Source organism: Lutra lutra, chromosome 13, assembly GCF_902655055.1.
Source record: "Lutra lutra chromosome 13, mLutLut1.2, whole genome shotgun sequence".
Lineage (NCBI taxonomy): Eukaryota > Metazoa > Chordata > Mammalia > Carnivora > Mustelidae > Lutra > Lutra lutra.
In genome coordinates this window covers 516,214-541,935 of record NC_062290.1, presented here as the reverse complement: position 1 = coordinate 541,935, position 25,722 = coordinate 516,214, and the positions used below count along the sequence as shown (strand labels likewise).

The 25,722-nt window shown below is 45.6% G+C and overlaps 1 protein-coding gene across 1 annotated transcript in view; it reads left to right on the top strand.

Moving 5' to 3' along the window:
* LOC125083660 (contactin-associated protein-like 3) overlaps nucleotides 1–25,722 on the top strand; it is a 165,959-nt gene that overhangs the window by 121,694 nt on the left and 18,543 nt on the right. Inside the window, exons 13-17 of the mRNA XM_047700486.1 lie at nucleotides 5,968–6,168; nucleotides 9,368–9,524; nucleotides 15,334–15,461; nucleotides 22,765–22,935; nucleotides 23,841–24,059. Of these exons, the coding sequence (XP_047556442.1) occupies nucleotides 5,968–6,168; nucleotides 9,368–9,524; nucleotides 15,334–15,461; nucleotides 22,765–22,935; nucleotides 23,841–24,059 (876 nt within the window). The remainder of the gene's footprint in view (nucleotides 1–5,967; nucleotides 6,169–9,367; nucleotides 9,525–15,333; nucleotides 15,462–22,764; nucleotides 22,936–23,840; nucleotides 24,060–25,722) is intronic.

Genomic DNA, 25,722 nt, shown 5'->3' with positions numbered 1-25,722 from the left:
CATTCATGATCCATGGGGAGCGATCAACATGTCAGCGTTATTAGGAATTTGGAAGAAGTAGATTCCAGTCTTCATGGATGACTTTGAGGGGTTCAGGATTTCAGAGGAAGAGGTCACTGCAGGAGTGGTGGAGATAGCAAGAGAGCCAGAATCAGAAGTGGAGCCTGAGGATGGGACAGACCCGCTGCAGACTCTGGATGCAGCTTGAATGGATGACGAGTTGCTGCTGATGAATGAGCAGAGAAAGTGGTTTCTGGAGGTGGGATCTACGCCCGGTGAAGGTGGTTGAAAGAACAAAGTGTTTAGAATATTGCATCAGCTTAGTTGACAGTTTGGAAGAAATTCTACTGTGGGTAAAACATGACCCGATGGCATCCCACGCTATAGAGACGTCACTCAGGAGAGGAGGAGTCAGTCGTGCTGCAGACGTCACCATTGTCTTGTTTTCAGAAGTGGCCACAGCTGCCCTGACCCTCGGCACCGCCACCCTGATCAGTCGGCAGCGCCAACAGCAAGGCAAGGCTCTCCAGCAGCAAAGATCGTGGCTCGCTGGGAGTGCTGATGATGGCTGGCATTCGTTCAGCAAGAGGCACTCTTGATCGAGGTGTGTACGTTTGTTAGACGTCATGTCATTGCACACTTCATACTGACTCCAGGAGGGCGGAGAGGTGACCCGTACATGCAGTGGAAACCAAAATGTTCTTCTGACTCGCGGTCATGTGGTATATGTGTTATTCAGGTGGTCTGGACCAGGGCCTGCGTATCTCTGAGGTACGCCTGTAGATAGGGACACTTGCTGGGAATTTGTAAAACATAAAATAAAATAAAACAAAATAAAAAGGCTCTGCATGTGGGTTGGAGAGTCTCCTTCATGAACACATGCACCAGCTGCTGAGGAATAGATTTTTCTCTGCTTGGGAAGAGTTGTGATTTCGTTGTTCTCTGCTTTGCCCTTGAAAACTGAGACAGACAGTAAGCATGGCATCATCATGTCACATGTGGCAAGTTTTGCTCAAAAATTGCATCTCTTCCAGAAGATTCTATAATGTTGAGATGTTAGAATTTATAAGGAAAAAAAAGAAAGAGAAAATCTGCTCTTTGATGATGGTCACGCACCACGACCCTGCATCTCTTTTCTATGGGCTTTTGCCTGGAAGAAATCCTTCCTGCTCCCATGGAGGAGACATCATTCTGGCTGATCTCCTGCAGCTTCTAAAGGGAGTTCCCAAAGTAGGCGCACCCAGTGTGCGTGGGAACACACAACTTCTGGAGTAGATCCTGTCCCTGCTCCCAGGGGAGTTGAAAGACACGTGTTTTGGGAAAGTTCGTCTTCCCGCTCTCATCAGCACAGCCCTGCCTGTGGATGGACAGGAAGATGGTCTCGACAAGCAGTAAGAGCCCAGCCCTCAGATGGTGGCTCAGCCAGCATCTTTCCTGGTTAATGTCCTTTGAAGACGGCCAGAACCGTGGTTTTCAGTCTTTTGACGTCAGCTGGTTCAGTCTCCCCATTTACCAAATTTGGCATCGAAGGCTTAGAGAATTTTTTGATGATTCCAAGAGCACTGATTAGGGCCCATATTCTCCCATTGACCGTGACACAGTGCTCTGTCTGTGTCTAATTTTGTAAGTGTCTACACAAGGTTCTCTCCGAGGAAACTGCTCTGCTCTCTTGCTGTGTGGTGGGCTGAAACGCAGGGGGAGACACTAATGACATTCCACGGTACTGATACATGGGAGGTTCCAGGGGCGGGGTGCTGTGTCCCTCCATGTTAAATAGCAGGCGTCCACACTAATGACTGAGAAGACACATAAGGTTACACTTAGTGTGACCTGTTAAGTGACAAGATGACCCTCTGAAACCCCAGGAGAAAAAGACCGTGAAGTACCTACACTTCTTGGGGTGTCTAGTTGTGTCTCAGAGCATTGTCTTGTGTGGAAAATACTAAAGTGAATCATGCAAAGCACAACGCCTCCGAACTGTGACAAGAACGAAAGCCCTCGTAAGGTCCCTAATGCAAATACTGATCTGGAGGGACCCAAAGGGGTGGGGCTGAGGCAGCATGGCCTCTGGGCCTCTCCCAGGACCCAGGGGCTGCCTGCTGCAAGGAGCCGTCCCTCTCCTTGGTGAAGTACAAGCGTCCAATCCTCCTGGGCTCTGGCACATGGACAACACGGCAGGGCCGGTGCCTCCTGGGCCTAGGGCAGGGGCAGATCAGAGCCACCGATTGTCTCCCTCTGGCCCCCACTGGATGTTCACAGCAGCTGCTTGGCCCTCCCAGCCCTGTGTGCACATAGATGCCCATCAGAGCCCGTGATCTGGTTCTCTTTTCCCTGGGAGTATTTTCCTTTGAAATCCAGGATAAGACCCAGGTACATGAGGCCCTCTGGAAAGGTCATAGGCCTCAGTGCTCTTTGAGAACATGAGCACCTCAGAAGGTCTGGTGGCCACACTGCGTGGTGACGTGGCACAGTTTCCTGAAGTTGGGTGAGTGGGTGTCCCCAGGCTTCCCTTCCATTTTCTGGGCAGCAGGATTGGGCTGTGAGACAGATGGGAGCCGCCTGCTGTGGTGGTTTCCTCCGGATCGTGACGCTGCGGAGTCCTGAGAAGGGTTGGGGCTGTCCCACCCAGAACACAGTGTTCACGTCATCTTAGTGACGCCAGGGACACCCGCTAGTCTTCCCATCCCTCTGCCGTCCTGTGTCACTGTGAGTGCCTGTCCTCCACTGGTTCTTCTTCTGCACGTGGGAGGCAATGGGTCCCATCGCCTCTCATGTTGCCTTCCTCCTCGTCTTTGAACTCGAGCACCCACTTCCCGTCAGAAGAGATGCAGGCAGCTTGCGTTGTTTCCGAAGAGGTGGTGTTGGACCCAGCTTGGACTTCATTTCAGCCATCTGTCAGAAAGGGGATTTTTGCCTTCCCTTTCCTGGAGATCAATGTCCATCTCATGAGGGACAGCCTGACCACCTAGACAGGCATCGGGGTTTTTACAATCAAGTCTTTTTTCTTCTTTTCCCTTGGGGAGATGAAAACAAGCATAGCAGACCCACCTTGGGTTCACATTTCCCCGACCGTGGAAAATGTACATCCGTTTCCTTTTCCCCATTTGACCACCTGCTTTCCCTTAAAAGATGCCTTGTATAGTTCAGAGATACAATCCACAGTGTACGAAGTGTTGCAGGTTGCCAGTGGATATAATTTGGCAAAATAAAAAGAGAAACTATGGGTGCCGTATGATATGGTGAGTCAGGGTTATTTTTTTGTATTCTGCTTACCAAACCAAAGCGTCACATTAATGTAGGTTGGTTTGCCCAAGCGAATGGTGGGCCAGGAGCCCCGGTTAGCCTCCCTGCTCCTGTGCAGACGAGAGGCTCTGCGGAGCCGGAGAACGTGATATGATGAGGCCTCATGCAACAGTTCGAAAGTCCTGCTGGAGATTTTCCCCATTACAGTTAATTTCCCCCGATCTCGTTTGTGCTCCATACTACGGTGCGTGACAGCAAAGTGTCTTTCCATCATGCTGGTCCCTTCAGTTCCTTGGTCTGTCTCCTCGTCCTCGAGAGCTTCCATCACGCCGCCTCTCCAGGGTGCCTTCCCAGCTACAGCTGGAAATCTATGAAAATCCCATGTTGTGCTACATCAAGGAAACATAAGAAGCCCTCACTGGGGCCTTGCAAGTGATATTTCTAGAAAGGACAAGCATTGAAATTTCTCTTTTTTTCAAAAGGCAGCTTTGAGATTCTGTTCACGCTTTCCCTTCTCTCCACTCAAGAAAGAGTTCTCTGATTACACTGTAACATGCACAACCGCGAGTCCCCCACACGGCCACCAGCCTGCGTGAGCCCCTCAGGCACAGCATTTCTCTTTGTGCCATAAACCATGGACATAAATGACCCTTCGGCATTAGAACCCATGAATCCCCAAGCCCAGCTCCCGGCTTCTCCATCAGTGCTCTCACCCCCTTTCATCTGGTGGAAGAAACCCTGACCGTGAATGTGAGTAGGTAATCGCAAAATATAACACCAGGTCCATTTAAGAAATTTTCCAGGAAAATGTTGAAGTGTAAAATGTCTGGTGAAAACATGATTAAAGGGGGGGAGAAAAACCTGTGGGATTCAAGTTGCTATAGGAACACTCAGAGCCCCTTAAACGAGCGGAGAGAGGGGATGATCTATGAAGACTTCTCTCCCTGACTGACTGAATGACTGACTGCGTTAGTCATGCTGACTCACAGCCTGTTCCTGTTCCTGCTGGATTTTGCATATTTGACGTGTTTTTCATAGGCTTTGAGCTATGGCCCCTGTACATTCTCTGCTCTGGATCTCTGACTATATTTGATGGGCCTGTGAGCACCTGTGGGGCTGTTAGGTTTTTCCTGGGGCAGGACAGGGAGGGCTGGGCGGGGAGGGCTCTGAGGGTTCCTGGTAACATCGATTTGATTTTTTAACCTTGTTTAGGTCTTAGCCATTAAAAGTAATAAGAACAAACCTCACGTGACTGTTTCCAGCCCCTATAATTTGGAAATATGTGGACTGATCATGTCTGTATTGGATGCGTGTTCCAGAGGAAGTTTTATGTGATTTGATGTTATAAATGAAGTTGCATTAGGACCACATGAAGCCAGCCTTTTGGCCCCTGAACCATGGCCCTTGTACACTGTGGGAGGAGCTAGGTTTTGGGGGAAGGTAGAAGAAAGGGAGATCTTCCTCTTCTGTTTTAAACACCATGGAGTGCTCATCCATTGTTTTAAAATCTCTTATAAAAATATGGGTAATCGATGGAAGAGAAACAGGTCAGAATTTGCCAGCAGACATTAGTGTGTTGTTTGTCACGGCCGGTGCGACAAATCGACCAGGAACGTGAGGGTAAGAGGATGAAGAAAAGAACTCGAGAAGCAGAGAGATGGGGGCAGGAGGAGCACTGAGGAGGATGTCCAACAGTGCTAAGTTAATTCAAAGCATTAAGGCCATATATATACAGTGATATTACAATAGGAAAAGCAATACATCTGTGTCTAGTGAAACAACCACGAGTTCCCATAATAAGTTTCACACTTAACTATAAGCAACCTCGTGACGCCAGACAGCTGATGCCAGCACAAGTGTTCTGCATTGATACAGCAAACCTGAAAGTAATTTATGGGCTGTACTAGGGCAGCAAGGACCCGCCACGAACTGATGACCCCAACCGAATTGTTCTCATTTGTTTAGCAAGTGTGTGGGAAGTCACGTAGGCGAGCGCACAACACATAGCACAGACCCTTTCTCAGTGCTACTCAACTTTTCCCGTCCTAAACCTTTCATTAGGTTATTCGGACTTTAAAGGAGGCACAAGTAAGGGCCTGGTTTGGTCCTCGTCTCAAGCCTTATTGTGGCTTCCCACAGTTGTTCCTGACAGGAATGGTTATATTAGCGACTCCAGTGGGCGCTCGTTTGGGGCTGGGCACGAACGAGGTGCTGACACACGATCAGTCAGTTTTTGTCAAAAATCCTGATTTCCTACCATCTTGCATGATCACGTGAGCTGCTTATCCCCCCACGTGTCTCTTGTGCATTTCTTTGATTACCAGAGGCAAAACGCTCAGTCCAGTGAAGAGTGATACGTATATTGATGTAAGGGTGTTTACACAGACAGTAACAACTTAGCTGCTTCTTACAGTAATGGAAAGACATAAATTAAGGGACAAAATGTTTTATTTATAACTTTGAATATTATAACACAGAATTTTAAGAATTGGCCACCTGACAATGTTGGCTGCATTCAGGGTAAGACAAATTCCAGTAAAGAGAGTCCCCATTCCTAACAGTTTAATAGTGTCCCTTATGCTGACTCCAATGCCAAAGAGACCTGATAGCTACAAACATTAAAACCCTAATTCAGATAAAGGAGGCTTCTGACTTTCACATTATGTTTAACTGCTCCAACCTAGTCACAGTCCTTGTCTCCCTCCCAACCCTGTTTCCGCCCAGAGGACACAACCTGGACCTCGGTACAGCACAATGGCTCCCAGCTGACCGAAGTCAAAAGCTCGAACGGAGAAAGCCCCCAGCTCGTGTTCTTCAAGTACACGGCCAGCCCGGACCAGCTCCACGCCATCGTGGACGGTGCCGACGACTGCCGACAGGAGCTGGTCCTTCGCTGCAAGAAGTCGAGGCTTTCAGCCGGCCGTGGTGAGTCATGGGAGTCCCTCGCCATCACGGGCTGCCGTGCCCGCCGGTGGCAGGGGCCTGACCCAGGTGCCCATGTTGCGATCGGGATGTTACAGAGATGCTTTTCCTTGGAGCGAAGAGCGAGGTCCGTGTGTGTGGCTCCTCGCTCAAAGCGGAGAACGAGCTGGGAAGTCTCTTCCTGACTCAAGTGGGCGACGGATCAGCGAAAGCCCCTCACGAGGCCGTGGGACGCCGGGTGCTCAGCCACCACGAAGGGCGGCCACGCCTCCGAAATGTTCGGTCTTAGACAGATGGGGGACAGCACGTGGCTCAGTTATCCGGAGATTTCTCATCACGGGCTGAGTGGGATTAGTCTCTCAGTCATTATTAATAGGGAGCCATGTCGGTGTCATGCAGCTCCTCTCATATGGCACACCAGCTAGCGGTTCGTTCTTCATAGCGCTTCTGTTCTTGAAAATTCTATTTTTGGTTTCGTATTTTCTTCCTTTGAAATACCTCACTTTGTCAGAATGGTCATCAGGGTCCTCTGAGCTCAGGGTCCGAGCCTGCCGCTCAGCAGCCCGGGGGTTCATCTCCCCAAGACTTTCGCACTCAGACACTGACCTCGCCGGGACCGAACTGCACAACGTCGATGAAACGCGTGAAGCAAATGCTGTTCGTTGGCCTCGCTCCAGCGTGTGGATGCATAGTTAGTGCTGGGGGCTTAGTGCTTTGTGACTGGGTTCCTGCCAGACAGATGAGTGAGCTAAACCGGCTTGCTCCCAGGAGCAGAGAAAGCAACCTCCTGGGGAGGAACTCAGGGCGGCTTGGGCTGCTGGAGCAGGGAAAGAGGCGAAGGCAGAGCAGTGCAGACGCCAGCCACTAGCAGGGTCGGAAAGCAAAACCCCCTTGAATCTGGGAGCAAACTCGTGCACACTGGCGTGCGGTCTGTGCCACAGCCTGGACACATGGCCCGGGTGTCAGTAGAGAATCCCCACGGGGAGGGCGGGCCTCTCCCTACCTGATGCGCAAGGGATTCCTCAGCTGTGCTCCCTCCCACAGCAGTAAATAACGCAGCCACAGCCTCGACCAAGCTGAGGCTTTAACTGGGGTTGGGTGGAGACGGAACGAAGGACTTTGTAACTACACAGGCTGGAGGCTGCACTTGCGTGGGCTGCTGCTGGAGAACTCGCACAAACCTCGTTTAGACAGACGCGGTCCCGCCCTTGATCCCAGCATCCCTTCATTATGGTGCGGGCGAGGCCTAAACACTGTCCCGGACACACCTGAAAAGGGTTGCACTGCTTCACGGTGTCATCCAGGACACGAATGGGTGAAAGGAGCCTTCCCTGGGAGCCCTCCGTGGAAGGTTATATGGTGGGAAACCACCCTAGGTGGCTGCCAGGAGCTTCAGAGTGTCATGGAGCGGACTGGGAAGGGGAATGTCAGTCAGAACCGAGTTTTCCCCCCAAGAATTCCCGTGTTCAAGTACTCAGTTGTTATCAGGTCCCCGGGGTTTACCATGAGAGGAGAGAAGGGGGAGCCCTGGCTCCTGTGGTTTTCCGGGAGGGTTGCTGGGAGCAGTGGGTCTCAGCTCGTGTTAGGGTCCCACGGCCTTTGCCTGCAGCGGCTGGTAGGTCTCTGTGCTGCAGATGGTTTCGGGGGCTGCTGTTCTGGGGGCCTAAGAGGGAGCTCGAGGACGGCGAGTGCTGATCCCAGGAGACTGTTTAGTCTCCATGCCATGAGCGTTAAGGTCCCTGAGGATTGCCCTTGTGGCCAGTGCGGAGGGCAGCCAGCCAGGGGCTCGGGTGCCCGAGGTGTGGGGAGCCCTGTTCCCTTCCCTTCAGCCTCTTCGTCCTCTTTGCCTTGTTCTTAATGATTCTTCTGCAAATTCTCTGGATTGCTCCAAGAAAACTTGAATGGAGCCAAATGCATTCTGTACCTTGAACAACACTTGCTGGTTCTTACTTGATAGAGGAAATGAGAGATTCGGATGTAAACAAACAATTGTGCATCTGTGGGCAATGATTTCTTTGCTCCTCCATCTATGAAAAGGATGTTGAATAATCCTGTGTTTAAAATGGTGTTTTAAAAAACATCTGTTGAGTGGAAAAGGTCTTCCACCCCCCACAGATAAGTTTCAACACACTGAGGGGAAAAACAAACATTGCCGACATTGATTTCTTGACGCACCTCTCACCCAGCGGCCGGCGGTGGGCGGTAATGAGTGCGGCCCGTGTGCTCCCGCTGGGAGGCTGTGGGCAGCAGGTGAAGGCTCATCGAACACGGAGCCATAACGAGCGGTGGCGGCTGTACGTTAGGGAGAAGGTGGGATGTGTTCCAGACTCCCGGTGGGGGCCGGGTGGGGACAACCTGAGGGTCTGAGGGAGGGAGCACGCTGAAACGGACAGGCATCTTTGTGGGCGGCTGATGGAGGTCCCTTCCATTTCTCCTGCTCTGACTCTGTTTATGAGGCACTGTTCCCCTCCACCCTCCTGAGGGCCCTCCTTCCCTGTCACCCTCACCCTGCACTTCTGTCCTGGGGCCTCAGCAGAGGACACAGCCCAGCAGAGCTGAGGTGGCTTCTGGCCCTGTTGGAGCATTTGAGCGTTGAGCTAGACTGGCCTCAGTTGTCCAGAGCCCAGGACCCACCTCGGGCATGAGGGAGGCTGGTCAGGCCATGTCTGTGGTTTCCAGATACAAAGCCAACGTGTCAGTACAAGAAGCTCGTTCCTCCAGCAGACTTGGAAGACCTGACAGGAGAGCACCAGTGTTTTCATCCAATAGATAAGAAATCCGTATTTTGTCTCATAATACTACATCTTCCAATGGCATTTTAGGGCTCTCGAACAGCTTTTGGATGCAGTGTACAAACTACTCTGGTTTTCGTTCATCCTTTTTTTTTTAGATGACAGTTCTTCAGTGTTGTGTCCAAATAAATGATGTCCTTGGCGTCCTCAGGAGAAATGTGTAGATATCACGCCTGAATGAGTTAGGGACGACCTGCACATTTTCTAATAAAAGTAAAACATATGGTGAGAACGTAAGTCTAGACGTGGAAATATGTCTTAAACCTTTGGAAGTCCTCTTTGAAAGGACCCTGTTGTGGAGTTAACCTCTGCTCATCTGTGTTTTAGACAGAGGGGAGTAAGGGACTATGCTGGGGAGGCAGGCAGTGGGGGGCAAAGTAGGTGTCACCTTTCTCATACTTGTCTTTCAGATGGAACCCCAGTGAGCTGGTGGGTTGGAAGAACCAATGAGACACACACTTACTGGGGAGGTTCTCTGCCTGGTGCTCAAAAATGTGCTTGTGGATCCCAGGGGAACTGCCTTGATTCTCAGTATCACTGCAACTGTGACGCCGTCCGGAATGAATGGTGATTTCCACATGACTTCCCTGTGCAAACTGTCATTCTGTATTGCTTAAACCGTGTAAGTTAGGCAGACATTGGACAAGACAGTCGTATAAAGAGAACAGATTAAAGTACTCCCCAGCCAGTTCGAAGTGTAAGCTTTGATGTGTACAGTGTAATTAATCTGAGGACTGAGGCATTAAGGTAGCTGTTTCTGCTTACCTGTGAGTAACTAATCATGTCCATTTTATTTTTTTCCTAATAAGACAAGATAGGAATACCAGATTAATGTTTCCCACTCACTGAAAGTACCATTATCAGAGTTCCTCCGGTTAAATTTAACCCGATAGATATGATGACGGCCCTGTGGCCGACCCCGGCATGCTTGCTCACCTCCCTCGCTTCCAGCTGCATTTTTAAATGGCCTCGTAGGGGAACTCAAACAGGGTCTAAGGTGCATAAAAGGGGATTATAGGACACAAAACTCTCCCTGTCACTGGAGGTCTCAGAAGACTTCCAAACCCAGAGAGAAGGTGGGAAGGGACCGACCTTCCAGCTAAACCCCCAGGTAGCAAGAAATAACTCCCTGAAAACACACATCCACAGACCTGCCCTCACACAGATCCGGACTTCAAATTTACATGGTCCTTGTATTAAGTTAGTGTGGCCACAGGTCAGCAGTACCAATGGCTCATCGTAGAAATACGTGACATTCTTGCTAGAGGCCTGCCCTCCCCAAGGATTCCCACAGATAAAAATGCCACCGATCATGAGCTCACAATCAGGGCTACGCGGCCCCAGGGGACAGAAGTGGGAGGCAGAAGAAACCACGGAGTAAATGGATGCCTAAAAATCCCAGATCACGGATACCTTAAGAACATCAGATAAAATAAATGCGAGAGCTGTTGGGAAAATAAGGCCTGGGATTGATTGAGAAAGCAGCCTGATACTATCGACAAAGGTGATCGCGACTTACAAAAGAACCGAGTGAACGTTTAGAAATGAAAATATTCTCATTGAAATTTAAGACTTGTCAGATCAGATACTAGACACACGGGATCAGAACACTGGTGAAACGGAAAATGAGTGTAGATAAGTGGCAGGGACTCTAGCCCAGAGAGACGGGCATGGGAGGAAGGAAAGCGGGGACAGGGAGGGGAGAACTGGGGTCGGAGCCAAGTTTCAACAGAGGAGACTGGCGATAATTCAGGACCAAAATAGCTAAGAAGTGGCCAGACTTGAGAAAATACTAGGATACCAGGCAGGACAAACAAGAGTAAATCCATCTGTAGAAGCATCATGCTGAAATCAAGGAAGATTAAAGAGAATGTGAAAGGGAGCGGAGGTGACCAGAAGGTGTCAAAGCAAGGACTGTCGGACCCAGGCAAGACCCCCTCTGTGGACCCAGCTAAGCCTGCAGGCGCCGGCACTCCCCTTGCTGTGCAGCAGTAAGTACCGTTACTGTCCGGTTCCAAGTGTGTGCCCAGCCAAGATACAGGGACACCCAGACAGACAGACAGACACAGAAGAAATACACCACCAGCTGACTCCAGAAGACAAGGTTTCAAGAATGGTTTTTAAAATGAAAGTGGGCGATCTGGTAAGGAGAGTCCCAGACGCTAGAAGAAACATCGAGGAAAGAAATGTGTAAAGTCAGAGGTTAACAGAAACACAAGAGGCAAATACGAGACACCAGTCATGTGTCAGGCACGTACCATATGGAAACAGAAGGGAGCGGTCCTGACCGGGAAACAAAATGATTGTGATCAACAGAGGACTACAGCCAGGGTTAGAAATAAGAATATGATTGAACTTAGAAACTCGTTTTGTAGAAGTTTGTCAGCATTAAACGGCTCATGGTGCACGCATTAAGATTTCAAGTGTAAGCACTGAAGAACAGAAACAGTGTAATACTCAAATCCAAAGAGGGAAGGAAGGAAAAATGGGATTTTAAGAAAAGTTAATTCAAAAGAAGGTAGGAAATAAAAGTTAAAAAGGAAGAGGAAACAAAGAGCAACAAAATAACATGAGAATATTATGAGTAATGAGGCACAATAAATGTGACAAAAATAGCCATTTAAATGCAGATAGGTCATTTTGAATTAAAAAATAAGTATATCTTGTTTGTACACCTAGAAATGTTGAAAGCAAAATCCTAAAACAACTTACCAAGCAAATGTGCACAGAAGTAATTTAAGTTTAAAAGTCTTTTTTTTTTTTTAAGATTTTATTTATTTGACAGGGAGAAAGGGTGCTTATGCCCATAAGTGGGGGGAAGGGCAGAGGGAGAGGCAGACTCCCTGCTGATTGGGGAGCCCAGCGACTTGGGGCTCCTCAGAGGACCCTGAAATCATGCATGACCTGAGCCAAAGTCAGATGTTTAACCATCTAAGCCACCCAGGCGCCCCCAAATTTTGAAGTCTTAATGTAGAACGATTAGTATCACCATTTCATGATGCTTTTTAATTTCACCAAAAACCCCTAATAATCCTAAACTCATATGTTTCTAACAAAAATGACTCAAAATGTATATAGAAAATAATTGTCTGAATTGAAAGAAGGAATATACAAATCAACCATTGTAAGGAGAGGTTTAGACATACATCTGTTAGCAACTGGTAAATCATGTGGATGACAATTATTAAGGATATGGAATATTTTTATATGAAATCAATGGCTTGATTTGGTAGGCCCTGAAAATTATAGAATATATAATTTTCTCAAGCACACATGGCACATTTTTGCAAAATGATTTTCCTAATGTTTCATAAAGCAAAACCCAAAAAATTTTACAGTAGTTGTTATGGTTTGGACAATTTCTCTGATTACAGGACATTTAGATTAGAAATGAACAGCAGAGGGACAAAAGTATAGGAGGCATTTCAAAGCCACAAATGATTAGAAACAAGGAAATGAAGATGACATTTTTCATAGGAAATATGGTTGCCTACCACGAAAACCCAAGAGGATAGACAGAAATATTATTGAAATTAATGAGAATTTAGTAGGGCTACCCACTGAATCTTAGAATAACTGAATTCCTACAAAGAGCTTATTACCGTAAGAAAATATCATGAAAACTACTGCAAAATCAGCATGAAGACTGTAGATCCTGCAATAAAGATAACAGAAATATGCAGAACTTTTATGTTTCATTATGAGATTATAAGAAGATGTATCTAAATGGAGATATCACACCACTGCCGTGAGTGGGAAAAATCCGTATTTTCTTGATCCACTTAATTCCAACGCCAGTCATTTGCTGAGTGTTTGGGACAGCGAGGCGCTGGGAAGATGTGCGTGGAAAGCAGTGGTCAATGACGGTTCTGAAGGTGGAAGCAAGGACGGGAGACTGGCCCTCCAGGACTTGGAGCGTCAGGGGACCACAGGCTCCGAAAGGAGGGTGTTTGCCGACGGGATCAGGGAAGGGAAGGGAACAGCACAGCCCGAGCGAGCCTGGGAGCTTTCTAAACAGGGAGCTCCGGACAGTGATCGTTCTGTGGTCCCCAGGCTCGCTTTCTCCGGAAGAATTAGGGAACGTGAAAGCCGACCCGGTGTTCGTTCCCTGCAGCCTTTCCCAGAACTCAGGAGTCGCAGAGGCTGTGTTGCACCTGCGAAAAGGTGTTCTGCAAACCAGCCAGTGCCAGAAGCATCTAGAGCGCCAGGAAAGGAAGACCAAGAGGAAGTGGCCTTGGAAGTCCCCTCACTGAGTGCTCGGAACCTACCGTGAGAGTCGTCACGCGGAGAGAGCGACACTCCGGCCTTCAGGGAGAAGAGAGAAACATGGAGAGGCAAGGAAAAACCTGAGATGTGACTAAATTCGGCGATTTCGAATGAGTCTGGTGACCCTGGCAATGAATCTCGTCCTACGTGAAGCGTGGGCATTTGGGAATGACCTGTGCTGAGAAAGAATTCTCAGTTCTGAGCTGTTTAAAATTTCCTCAGGCTCAGGAAGCTACTTTGCAAACAATAGAATGAAAAAAGAACTTAATCTGATATCTGCCTTAACACACACAATTGCCCATTATGATTTTCCTTAGGTTTTTTTGCAGGGCTCTCTGTGCTTTGTCATTGCTAAAAACAATTAAAGTGTAGCTTTTCACTACATTATAAATGTAGCTTTTAAATGGTTCTTTAAAATTCAGGGTTACTCAATGAATAACTAATGCCCTTGCATTTTCCCTCTAGATGTTCTACCTCGGTTCAGCAATGACAGGAATGAAAATGCTTATTTGTAACATTTCCTGATACTTAACACCAGGAATTAATTTTGCTGTGTTAGCCCCACATTTATAACAAGCATTTTTTCAGACTGACTCCCCCCACGATCCATGCCACCTTTTGGCTTGTCACTGACCACCTGTCCCAGTCCCAACAAACCAGGTGTTCCGTGTTTGGGACGACCTGCCTGTGTGCTTCCACACACAGAAATCACAGGGCCTCACCCAGATAAAGCCCTGGGGTTTTGTTCCATCTGATTTTTGGAAACCATCTGATTCCAAAAAAATTGTTTCAGAACCTTCAGGATATTTAGTTCAAATTTTTGATATCTTGCCTATTTGCTCCAGCAGTCACTTTGTTACATTTTTAAGCAAAATAAAAATGCTACTAATTTTAAACTTCCTTCCTCGAAAGAATATTTTTGATGCCTCAGCAGAATTGGAATGATTAACTATTAAGTGATGCAGGGCCTTTTTGAAGCAAAGCTGTTAGGCTGAACCATTCGAAATTGCTGGTTGTTTTGACTTGCAAAAATGTCTGGGTCAGATGCTTCCGTTTGTATACGTCAGAGCGAGTGGGGGCTTTATAACTGCTCAAAACTGAAACTTCCTAGGTTCTACCAGATGCAGGGCACCTGAAGGATGCATTAGACAAACTATTATCTGTTCTAAATCCAAAGCACATACGTAATTGGAGCAGGTGGTAAAAACATGAGCAGCTCACAAGGTGCAGAAGAACCTTCTTTCTTTGCCCATAGCGGTGGTTGGTGGCACAGCTAGCTTCCTACCAGGACCGCTGGCTCTAGTCCGGAACCATAGATATTCAGTCCCAAATATTCACTTACATGATTTTATTATATTACAATTATATTTTCGTTGTTGTTTATAATATCCACTAGATTCCTTGGGGACACTGATGGTGGGTCTTACGCCCACGACCCCGACACGCAGGACCTGGCAAGGAGTCGCTGTGCACCAAATGTTGGCTGAATGAACGGATAGTGACAGTCACGATGAGCTCTTCCCCCGCGTTACCCCATGCATTAATTTTAAGAGCACATTGTATCATACCTTCAGTTTGGTTTAATCAACCTCCTCTTTCTTTCTTTCTTTTTTAATGGATGGCATCAATACGTAAGGAAATGCTTAGTAACCATGATAGGAATTTTAGAAAATTGAGTTAAAAAAGAAAAATCTGGGAATTGAAAACCTAAATCTATTCAGTTGGGTGGTTTGTTTTTGTTTTTCTAATGAAGTCAGGCAGATCTTGCGTGTGTAAGTTTTGCATTTAAATCTCACAAGGCAGCTAGATGGGAAAGGGCAGCAAACTGCTTCATTGCAGGGAAATATAATCTCGTGCTCGAGGTGACAGTTATGATTTCAGCCCTGCCTGCTGTTATCTCTGTGGTCATGCAGATGGACAAGGAGCTCCTATCCTCGGATGACCTTATTAAGTACGTTACTGTGTCAGAGTTCAGATGAGCCCTTTGATTTCCTTATTGTTATGTATTTGCAAATTTAGCTTATCACGTCTTGCGCGGCAGTATTTGCTATTTGCTCCTTCTCTGGATGTCGTTCAGAATAATGCTAAGGTGGTCGTATTTGTTTTGTAGGACCAGCGACACAGTAGTCCTTTCCCATAAGGAGCACCTGCCAGTCACTCAGGTTGCGATGAGAGACACAGGCCGACCACATTCAGAAGCGGCTTATGCGCTGGGGCCTCTGCTCTGCTCAGGGGACAGTAAGTAGTGGCAAGAGGAACTGTCTTGACCCCTGGAAATGCATGTCAGAGTTTTAGGAGACATGTAGCTGCCTGAGTCCGTAAAAACACCGTCTATGCTAATACTCTGCATCTCATTAGGAATGTGTTAACTTACAAAAGAAGTGTATATTGGCGTTCTGCTTGAGAAAAAAATGAGGAGTATTGTATTACCTTCAGAGTATGTGTCCATGTGTAGTATTTGACTCGGATTATTGCTGTGAATGTCAGTGGGATGATCTGAAACACTGATCACCCAGTCAGCAAAATCTAGTGATTTGATAATTAATTAATTGGAATAAGTATTGGCTGAGTGCCGAGATGCCTAAAACTGGTAAGATACTGAGAAACAGGGTGACGGAAGCCATCGCGTGACTGTTCGTTGTTACCCTCTGACATTTTGCAAACCTCAATGGTCCTAACTGTCCTCACCCCTCCCACAGCATGTGGATTTCTCCGGACTTCCCTCTCCCAAACTAACTGAAATAAAGTGGATCCACTCTACCTTAATTTACTTCCTTCTAATCCCTCTTGAATATGTTCTCTTCCGGCCTTCTCCTTTATCACTCCCTAAAAACTGCCTTTTCCAGGCATCAGTGAGACCTCAACCTGGCTAAACCCACATTCTGGTCTCAGGTGGCATCGGACAGCATCGGACCTGACCTTGACCTCCTGACCTTGACCTCCTGTCCTCACTCACTCTGATTCATGTCTTTCTTCAGCTGCCAGCTTACCCACAAAAGTCTGGGTTTTCCCTCCTTCCTTACCCGTGCCAGCGGCACCCTGTTGTGGTGCCCCCGGCCTGCGTCCTCAGCCCTCCCTCTCTCTGCTCTCCAGTGATGAGCTGTTCCCAACAGGCTTGTGGCTTTAAATCCCACATTGAGGTCAATGATTCTGCCATCGCTATACCCCAGGCCGTCCCCTGCACTCCCACCCCTGCCACCCAGCTGCTTAGGCTGTACCTCTCTGCCTCGACAGGCATTTCAGAACAGTTTGTCCAAAAGAAGGAAAAAAAGTGTTTCCACGACAACCTTCCCCAACTCAGGCCATGGCAGCTCCATGCTTCCTTTCGCTTAGATGGAAAACGTAATAGCCACTCATAACTTCTTCCCTCTCTTAACACACATTGGACTCATCCACAAATACAAATCGCATTGCTTTGAATGTCAAAACCGGATCCAGCGTCCCCTCCCGGTGGCTTGACTGGCCTGCTTGCAGCTGCTTCCGCCCACTTAGCGGAGACACCACAGAACGTCCCAAGGGAAAAGTCAGGGCATGTCAGTCCTCTGGCCCAGACTCTCCAGTGGCCCTCGTATCAGAGCAGAGGCCAAAATTGAACGTCTACCAAGGCTGCGGTGGCCAGCCCTTCCTGGGGCCGCACAGGAGACGCTGCCATGTGGAGAAATTCTGGCATTTCTGAGCCTTGCCATTGAGAAAAAGGAAGTTTCCTACTTCGGATGACAAAACTATTGAGAGGTGGATAGTCACGGTGTAAAGAACACATGAACATGCCTTGACAGATGACAGTACGAAGAATTGTTCTTCCCAGTCATGACCTTAGACTGCAGACCACACTCTGTGTCCAGAGAGGACGAACTAAGAGACACCCACCCCACGTCTCCCATGAGTGCCCTATGAATCCTGGGCAGCCTGAAGCAGTCATCTCAGGGCTCTAGGAAGCCAGCCGCGGCAAGGAGGAGAAACCAGGAGGCATCATTTACTTTTCCCTCCAGCATCTGTCGGTCAACCCAGACGTGGGCACTGGGTCATGGACAGAGAGGTTCCAGGAGAAGCCCTCGAGCCCTGGCTAGAGGCCGGAACAGAAAGGTCCTAACTCTCAGGGGATGCAGGAATCCCATTTCCCTCTTTTTCTCTCCAGGCAGACCCATGACGATAGCAGCAAGAGCTTCCCAGGGAGCACACAAGAGCCAGGACTTCAGAAGGGGACTTCTCCCCTGCAGAGGGCGGCTGTGGCTCAGAGATGGTGGGAAGACTCCTCTTAGTTTTGTTTTCTTCCTCCACTCACCCATCGCTTGGCAACTGACCAGGTACAGTTGCATAGGACAGCATTACACAGCAGTCTCAGTAGAGCCTGTTTTCCAGTTCCGTGACTGACAAGGGAGACCAGGGGACCAGAAAGTACCTGGAAGAGCAGAGGGAGGCGGCCATTCAGGAAAGCATACTATATGTTGTCCATGAAGTCCGAGGCTCACCTTGGAGCCACACATGCATGGATCCGGTCCTAACTGTAGACCCAAGAAGTTGAGAACTGAATGGAGAGTCGACAACCCAAGACCCAGGCTGGGCACTGGGTTGTGCACGAGTGAGGCAGAGTTGGGTCGTGTTGCAAAGGCTTTGGAAACTGGACTGGCATTAGAGACAGCCCACAGAAGGCAGGTTGCAATGTGTGGCCAGATCCTAACTAGGCCAAGTGTCTCCAAAAAACGTAAATAAATTAAAAACAAAAAATAAAATTTGTATATATGTATATATGTGTATATATGTATATACACATATATATTCATATACATATGTAATCAACATGCTCCACAACATTTAAACAAAGCCCAGAATTTATTAATATAATATTTAAAATATCCAGGAAGTCATCCAAAATTACTTAGCACAAAGAATCAGAAAAATCTAAGCTGGCTTAGGAAATTGTAGTCAACAGATACTAATGCAATTGTGACACAGTGGTTAGAACAAATTGATAAAGAGTTTAAAACAGCTATTACATAAGAACTCTAACAAGTGATCATAAACACTTTTGTAGCAAATAGAAAAAGAACATTTCACCAAAGAAATAGGATATCCAAAGAGCTAAATGAAAACTCTAGAACTGAAAAATATGAAACTGAAATAAAAGATGTCCTGAGTGAAATAAGTCAAGCAGAGAGAGTCAATTATCATGTGGTTTCACTTACTTGTGGAGCATAACAAATAACACGGAGGGCAGGGGAGATGGAGAGGAGAAGGGAGTTGAGGGAAATTGGAAGGGGAGGTGAACCATGAGAGACTATGGACTCTGAAAAACAATCTGAAGGGTTTGAACAGGTGGGGGGGTGGGAGGTTGGGGGAACCAGGTGGTGGGTATTAGAGAGGGCACGGACTGCATGGAGCACTGGGTGTGGTACAAAAACAATGAATACTGTTATGCTGAAAATAAATTTAAAAAATGATTATAAAAAAAAACAAAAACAAAAACAAAAACGATGTTCTGGGTGGACCAAATAGTGGATCTGAGATGAGACAGTCAGTAGCCTTAATCATGGGAATGACTCATCTGATCAAAAGAAAGAAAAAAATCTAAAAATGAACAGGGCTTCAGGGAACTCTGAATCAACAACAAAAGATCTAATATTCATGTAATTGAACATCCAGAAGCAGACAGAATAGTGTGGTGCTGAAAAAAAAAATTGAAAAAAAAAAAAGGCTGAAAATTGTCCAAGTTTGGCAAAAAACAGACTTGAGAAGTTGAATGAACTTGAAACAGGATAAACTCAAATTCACCTCCAGACACACCATTATCAAACTGCTGAAAACAAAGGCAATGGAGAATGTTTTAAAATCAACCAGAGAGAAGAGTAATGCATCATCTGCAGGTGAACACCTACTCATATGGCCGTGACTTTCTCATTAGAAATATGGAAGCCAGGAAGGAAGTGGCAGAACATTTCTCAAGGGCTAAAAGTAAAGAATTGTCAGTCTGGAATTCCATATTCAGCAAAAACCTCCTTCAGGGATGAAGATAAAGAAATTCTCAGATGAAGGAAAGCTAAAAGCATTCCTTACCAGGAGATCCTTTAAAAGACTTTCTAAAGGAAGAGTCAGACAGAAGGGAAAAGATACAAGAAGGAAATCTGGGACCTCAGGGGTATAAAATCAGCTTGAGAAATGGTAAATATTGGGGCACATATAATAGCCTATTCTCCTGTTGAGTTATTTTAAATGTACTTGTGGTTGAAAGCAAAAAAATACAACATTATTTCAAAGAGCTCTTACTTTGTACAGATGGAATACATTTGGCAGCAATAAATAAAGGGCACTCAGAAAACTGACAGAATTGTTGGCGAGGTTTTGACATATGAGTCCCAGTGGTTAAAATGCAGATTCTGAAAAGGTAAGTGTATATATTGTCACTCCTGAAGTAACCAGCCAAGGAACTGCTACAGACAAACAAAAGTAGAATACTAAGAAATGTTTAACCCCAAAGGAGACAGAAAAGGACAAAAAAGCATAAGGAAAAAATAACAGGAAAAAATAATAAAATGTAAAACTAAATTAAAGTTGTCAACATTTAAATTTAATATGAATGGTCTAAACAAACCAGTTAAAGGACAGATGGTTATGACTCCACTATGTACTTTGTACAAGAAACTCACTTCAAATATAATGATATCACAAGTTTAAAAAGAGGGACAGGGAAAGATATACTACACAAACACTAATTGAAAGAAAGCTGGAGTTTCTGTATTAAAGTTTTTGCTTGAAAGTATAGAAAATTAATAGATACAAAAAGCGATTAAGAAGACATAAGAGTCTTAATGAGCTTCAAAGTATGTAAAGCAACAACTGACAGGATGGAAAGGGGAAGTAGGCAAAATCATAATTATAATTAGAGATTCCAATACTCCTGTCTCATTAATCGTTGGAACTAATGCGGGGGTGGGGGGAACAAGCAAAGTGTACATAAAACCTAATGTCACCACAAAGCAAGAGAATTTAATTGACATTTATGGAACACCCTACCAACAGTAAAATACACATTCTTTTAAAATGCACATGGATACACCATATTCTGTGTCACAAAACAAACTTGAGCACATATCAAATAAATCACACAAAAATACATTCCCTGACATAAATGAACTAAACTAGAAACAACAAAGAGAGTGAGAAAGTCTTCAAACACTTAGAAATTATACACCAAACTGCTAAATATTAAATGAGTCAAGGAGGTCTCAACAGACATTATAAAATATATTGATCTGAATGAAAAGGGAAATACAGCATATCAAAAATGGTGGGAGGCAGTTATGTCAGTGCTTGGAGAGATAGTAATAGTATTAAATCCTTGTGTTATGAAAGAAAAAGGTCTCAATGATTTAAGCTTTTACCATAAGAAATTAGAAAAAGAAGAAAAAATAATTTGAAATAGTAAAGGAAGGAAATAATAAAGATAAGAGAAATCAATTAAAGTCAGAGATCTATAAAAACAAAATATTTATAAAAGAACAATAAAATAGATAAATCTCTATCAAAACTGTTAGAAGGGAAATATTACCAATATGAGGAGTGAAAGCTGGAGTATCACTACAGACCCTACAGACATCAATAGGATAATAATGGCATACCACAAACAACTCTACACACTGAGAACCACTAACTACTAAAACTCACTCAAGATAAATTGAACAACTAGTAGAGACCTAGAAGTATTGATGGAATTGAATCCAGTCAGAGATGACTTCATTGGTGAGTTTCACCAAAGAAGAAATAACACCATGTTTGTACAATCTCTTTCAGCAAATAGCAGAGGAAATTCTTTCCAACATTTTATGAGGGCCCAACATTGCCCTGATACCCAAACTAGACAAAGAAAATGCAAAAAAAAAAAATTAAGACAGAGATAACTATGCATCATCACAGGCACAATATACAAAAATCCTCAACTACATTAGCAAAAAATCCAGGAACATTTAAAGAATAATACACCATCACCAACTGGCATTTACCCTAGGACACAAGGCTGACTCAGTGCAGCTGACCCTGGAACAACATGGGTCTGAACTGGGCAGGTCCACTTATGTACAGATTTTTTTCAAAAAATACAGTACCATCCTGTAAATGTGTTTTCTCTTCCTTGTGATTTACTTAATAATATTTTGTTTTCTCCAGCTCACTGTATTGTAAGAATACAGTATGTAATACTATAACATGCAAAATGTGTGTTAATCAAACTTTGATGCTTCTTGGTAAGGTGTCCAGTCAACCTGTCCATTAGGCTATTAGTAGTTAAGTTTTTGGAGGGTCCAGAGTTACATGTGAATGTCCAACTGCCCCAACTTTGGGGCAAAGGTCAGTGCCCCAACCCCCTTGTTGTTCAAGGGTTGACCATTTTTGGAAATCAATCAATGTCATCTACCATATTAACAGTTTAAAGAAGAACAATCACACCAGATGCTTTTTTTGCATCAACTGATATGAACATGATCATTTGAATTACTATGATTATATCAAGAATTAACATGATACATTCATATCAGATACCACTCACAATAAAATTCTTAGCAAACTATGAATAACAGGGAACTTCTTGATCCTAATAAAGATTATCTATATATGGACAGCTGGCAGCATGGTTACTGGTGAAAAACTGAATCCTTTCCCTGTAGGACTGGGCATGAGATAAGGATATTCAATCTCACTGCTTCTGTTCTGTGACTTCAGTCGCTCTGGACGTCCTAGCCAGTGCAGCAACCAAGGAAGGAAGGAAGGAAGGAAGGAAGGAAGGGCATCCAGGTTGGAAAGCAAGAAAGAAAACTATTTGCAGATACACGTGTGATTGGCAGACGTGTTTAGAGCAGCTCTGTTAGTGAACGACTGAAGCTGGAAACCACACTGACGTTCTCCAGTGACAAAGAAATGGTGGCCCGATCCACGTGATGAAGGACGATAGAGCAGCAACAAGTCGTGGCAAAATGAATGCATCTCAAAGGCTTTCCACTGAGTGAGAGAAGCCAGTCTCAGAAAGTTATCTACAGTGTGACTCCGTTTATATGACACTTGGAAAAGGCACAACTGTAGATCACAATGACCAGGGCTTAGGGGCAGAGGAGGGTGTGACTGTAAGAGAACAGCCCGAGGGAGGAGGGGAGACGGAGCTGTCCTTTATCCTGATTTTGGTGGTGGTTATACAACCTTATGCGCGTATTAAAGTTCATCTAACTGTACATCCCCCCAAAGTTAATTTGACTTAATGGTAATCTATAAATAATATCGTCTTCTAAAAACGCAGCGTATTTCCAATGATTATCTGTCCACTCAGTTGCAGTCTTGTCCATCTTAATCCTTGAAAGAGTCAGTATCTGGATATTCACATTGTGGCTGTATGTTTGGAAGAACCCCCAAGTGAAGGCTTGCATAGATAGTGAATGCATTTAATAATGATAAAAATGGTAAAAAATGGTAATAATGGTAAAAAAATTGCTAGAAATACAAAATGTGGTTGTTATTCTGTTTCCTTGCTATTGTCACTATCTTTTTTTTTTTTTGGAAACAGATTCATTTTGGAATTCTGCTTCCTTCAACACCGAGACCTCGTACCTTCACTTCCCTACATTCCGTGGAGAGCTCAGTGCTGACGTGTCTTTCTTCTTTAAGACGACAGCGCCTTCTGGGGTGTTTGTAGAGAACCTGGGGATCACAGACTTCATCAGGCTAGAGCTGCGTGGTCAGTCACCCCCTGGGCAAAGCCACCAGGCCTCAGTATATAGCAATAACCCTTCTGGGAACCTAATTCCCAAAGTACTGCTATGCTTTCTTCATCACTTGTATTCCTTTAGTACATACTAAAGTTCTAATACCTTTTTAAAAAAGATTTATTTATTTGAGAGAGAGAGAGCAGGGTTGGGAGCGGGGAAGAGGCAGATAGAGTCTTAAGCAGACTCCGCGCTGAGCGTGGAGCCCAGTGCAGGGCTTGATCTCGTGACCCTGAGATCACAACCTGAGCTCACACCAAGAGTCAGATGCTTAACCAACCTTACCACCCAGGAGCGCCTAAAGCTCCGTTATTTTAAGTCTTATTTTTAATAGAGAGGAAAACAGTGATTCACAAAACACACAGCAGTCTGTCCAATTCTGTGCTGCCCTGTGTGTGCAGTACGGATCTTTTAAACCAAACTGGTCCGATAACTACTCCCTAAATTGCAGAATCATTTCATGTAATTGACTCGCCACGTCGTTCACGCATGTATGCAAGGCTCGGTTCCTTCAAAATTTCACGGAGGGCTTTTTAAATAAAGCACATGAGGATTCCACCCACCTTGAAATAAATCCACTGATATATAAGAAGGCAAGTCACAGGCCAGTTTCCCTCCGGTGGGGAAAGAGATCTACTCCTTAAGGTTTAGCAAGATGAGCATTCTCTGAGGAGGAATAGGTAAAATGGCTTTGTTTCTCTTCCCCCAGGACACACATTTCTGTTGCCCTCCTAGCCAGCTCAGAGTGACATCGGTCAGCAGCAGTGTCACCGTCTGCTTTCATAAGGAGCGTGTCGTGCCGCTGCCCTCCTGTCTCTCGAGACCGAATTTCCTCCCTGCAGAATGAACCGAGCTACTCTCCTCTCTGTGTTTGCAGCTCCTGCAGAAGTGACCTTTTCCTTCGATGTGGGGAACGGGCGATGTGAGGTCACAGTGCGGTCTCCCACTCCCTTTAACGACAACTGGTGGCACCACGTGAGGGCTGAGAGGAACGTGAAGGAGGCCACCCTTCAAGTGGACCAGCTCCCCAGCAAGACGCAAGCCGCGCCCACGGATGGCCATGCCCGCCTGCAGCTCAACAGCCAGCTCTTCGTGGGTGAGTGTGGCTGCCCTCTGGCTGCGCCGTGCTGGTGGACACAGAGAAGACTCGAGCCGTCCAGCCGTGATGGCAGCAGATGCACGCGGCTCCTGTCAGCACCGCGGACTGAGAGCTCCAGCAAGAGTCGGGCTCTCTTTCCACAGACGGTTGTTAATACAGTTTCCATAGTGTGCTGTTAAGAATCATGGTTTCCATAGATTTCCAAGGTCACGGATGAGATAATGGAGGTCCAGAGAGAGCGAGTGACGTAGTCTAGAAACTGAAATAGAAGAGAAACCCAGTCCCCAGTGGGTGGATTCCCAGGCTGGACCTCAACAGTATTGATGACCTGTTTCGCTTTAGTGACTTCTTATCAATACTATTTATAAAACAGTTAGCAAATTTCATCCAGAAACTCCCGGCTTCACTTCTCCATGCAGTCAGGGAATCTGCTGTGTGACTGTGCCCGAGTTCTCCTGTGTCCCATCTAACACAGACTGCAGGAGGACTCACGTGGCTGTGTCACCCTCCTTGCCGACACCGGGGTCAGAACCAGTCTGGTTCCATTCTTGCTGCTGGTGCTTCAGGGATGAAAGCTCTGAGTAGCAGAAGTCTTCCTTTTCATGTACTCACTTATTATTTTTAAGACTTTTTATCTTTTTCTCAAAGGGAGAGATAACTTTTGCTACATTACTTTTCAGACAACTCTATTCTAATTTGGAAAGCAAGCAGATCAATGAGGTAGCTCTTCCTTGGTCATTTCTCATATGTTTTCAAGTAAATAAGGAGCTTGTCCAATTAGGAACTAATCTAAATCACAGATTAGCCCACAGTCTGCTTTGTCAGAGGACACCTACAGCTTCTGGGGGCTGTGCTATGCAGGGAGGGGTGTGTGTGTGTGTGCGTGTGTGTGTGTCCAACCCATGACACAGAAAACTCCAAGGCCCCCAGATTGGAGATTAGGCTCGTGTGAGGCATGATAGAGAGAGAGCTACTCAGTGTTCAGTGACTGTTACCCTCCTGACCTCAGAGCTGGCAGGTTGGAGCGAGGCAGGCCTGAGCCTGGGTATTATTATTATTTTTTTTTAAATATTTTATTTATTTATTTGAACACACACACACACACACACACACACACACATCACAAGTAGGCAGAGAGGCAGGCAGAGGGGGCCGGAAAGCAGGCCCCCTGCTGAGCAGAGAATCCGATGAGGGGCTCGATCCCAGGATCCTGGGATCATGACCTGAGCTGAAGGCAGAAGCTTAACCCACTGAGCCACCCAGGTGCCCTGAGCCTGGGTTTTAATGTTACCCCTAATTTCTTTCTTTGCCTGCTCCTCAATTCCTTTTTCATGGCATTGTTAATGGGAGCATTTCTAAGAAAGGATGGTATTACATATATAATTTGTTATTATATATAATATATGTATTATATATAACAAGTACGTAATAAATATGTAACAAAATATGTATGATCAATGCATATACAAATTATAATGTATATTACATATTAACCCTATACAATGTATATATTTGCATGTTACAAATTTGTAATATATATTATATTGCAAAGATTTTCAACTATCTAACTTTATTATGCTCATCACAGTTTATACACTTAAACTTTTAAAAAGGAGAGATGGTCTTTTTTTTTTTTTTTAATGAAGGAACCGACTTAAAA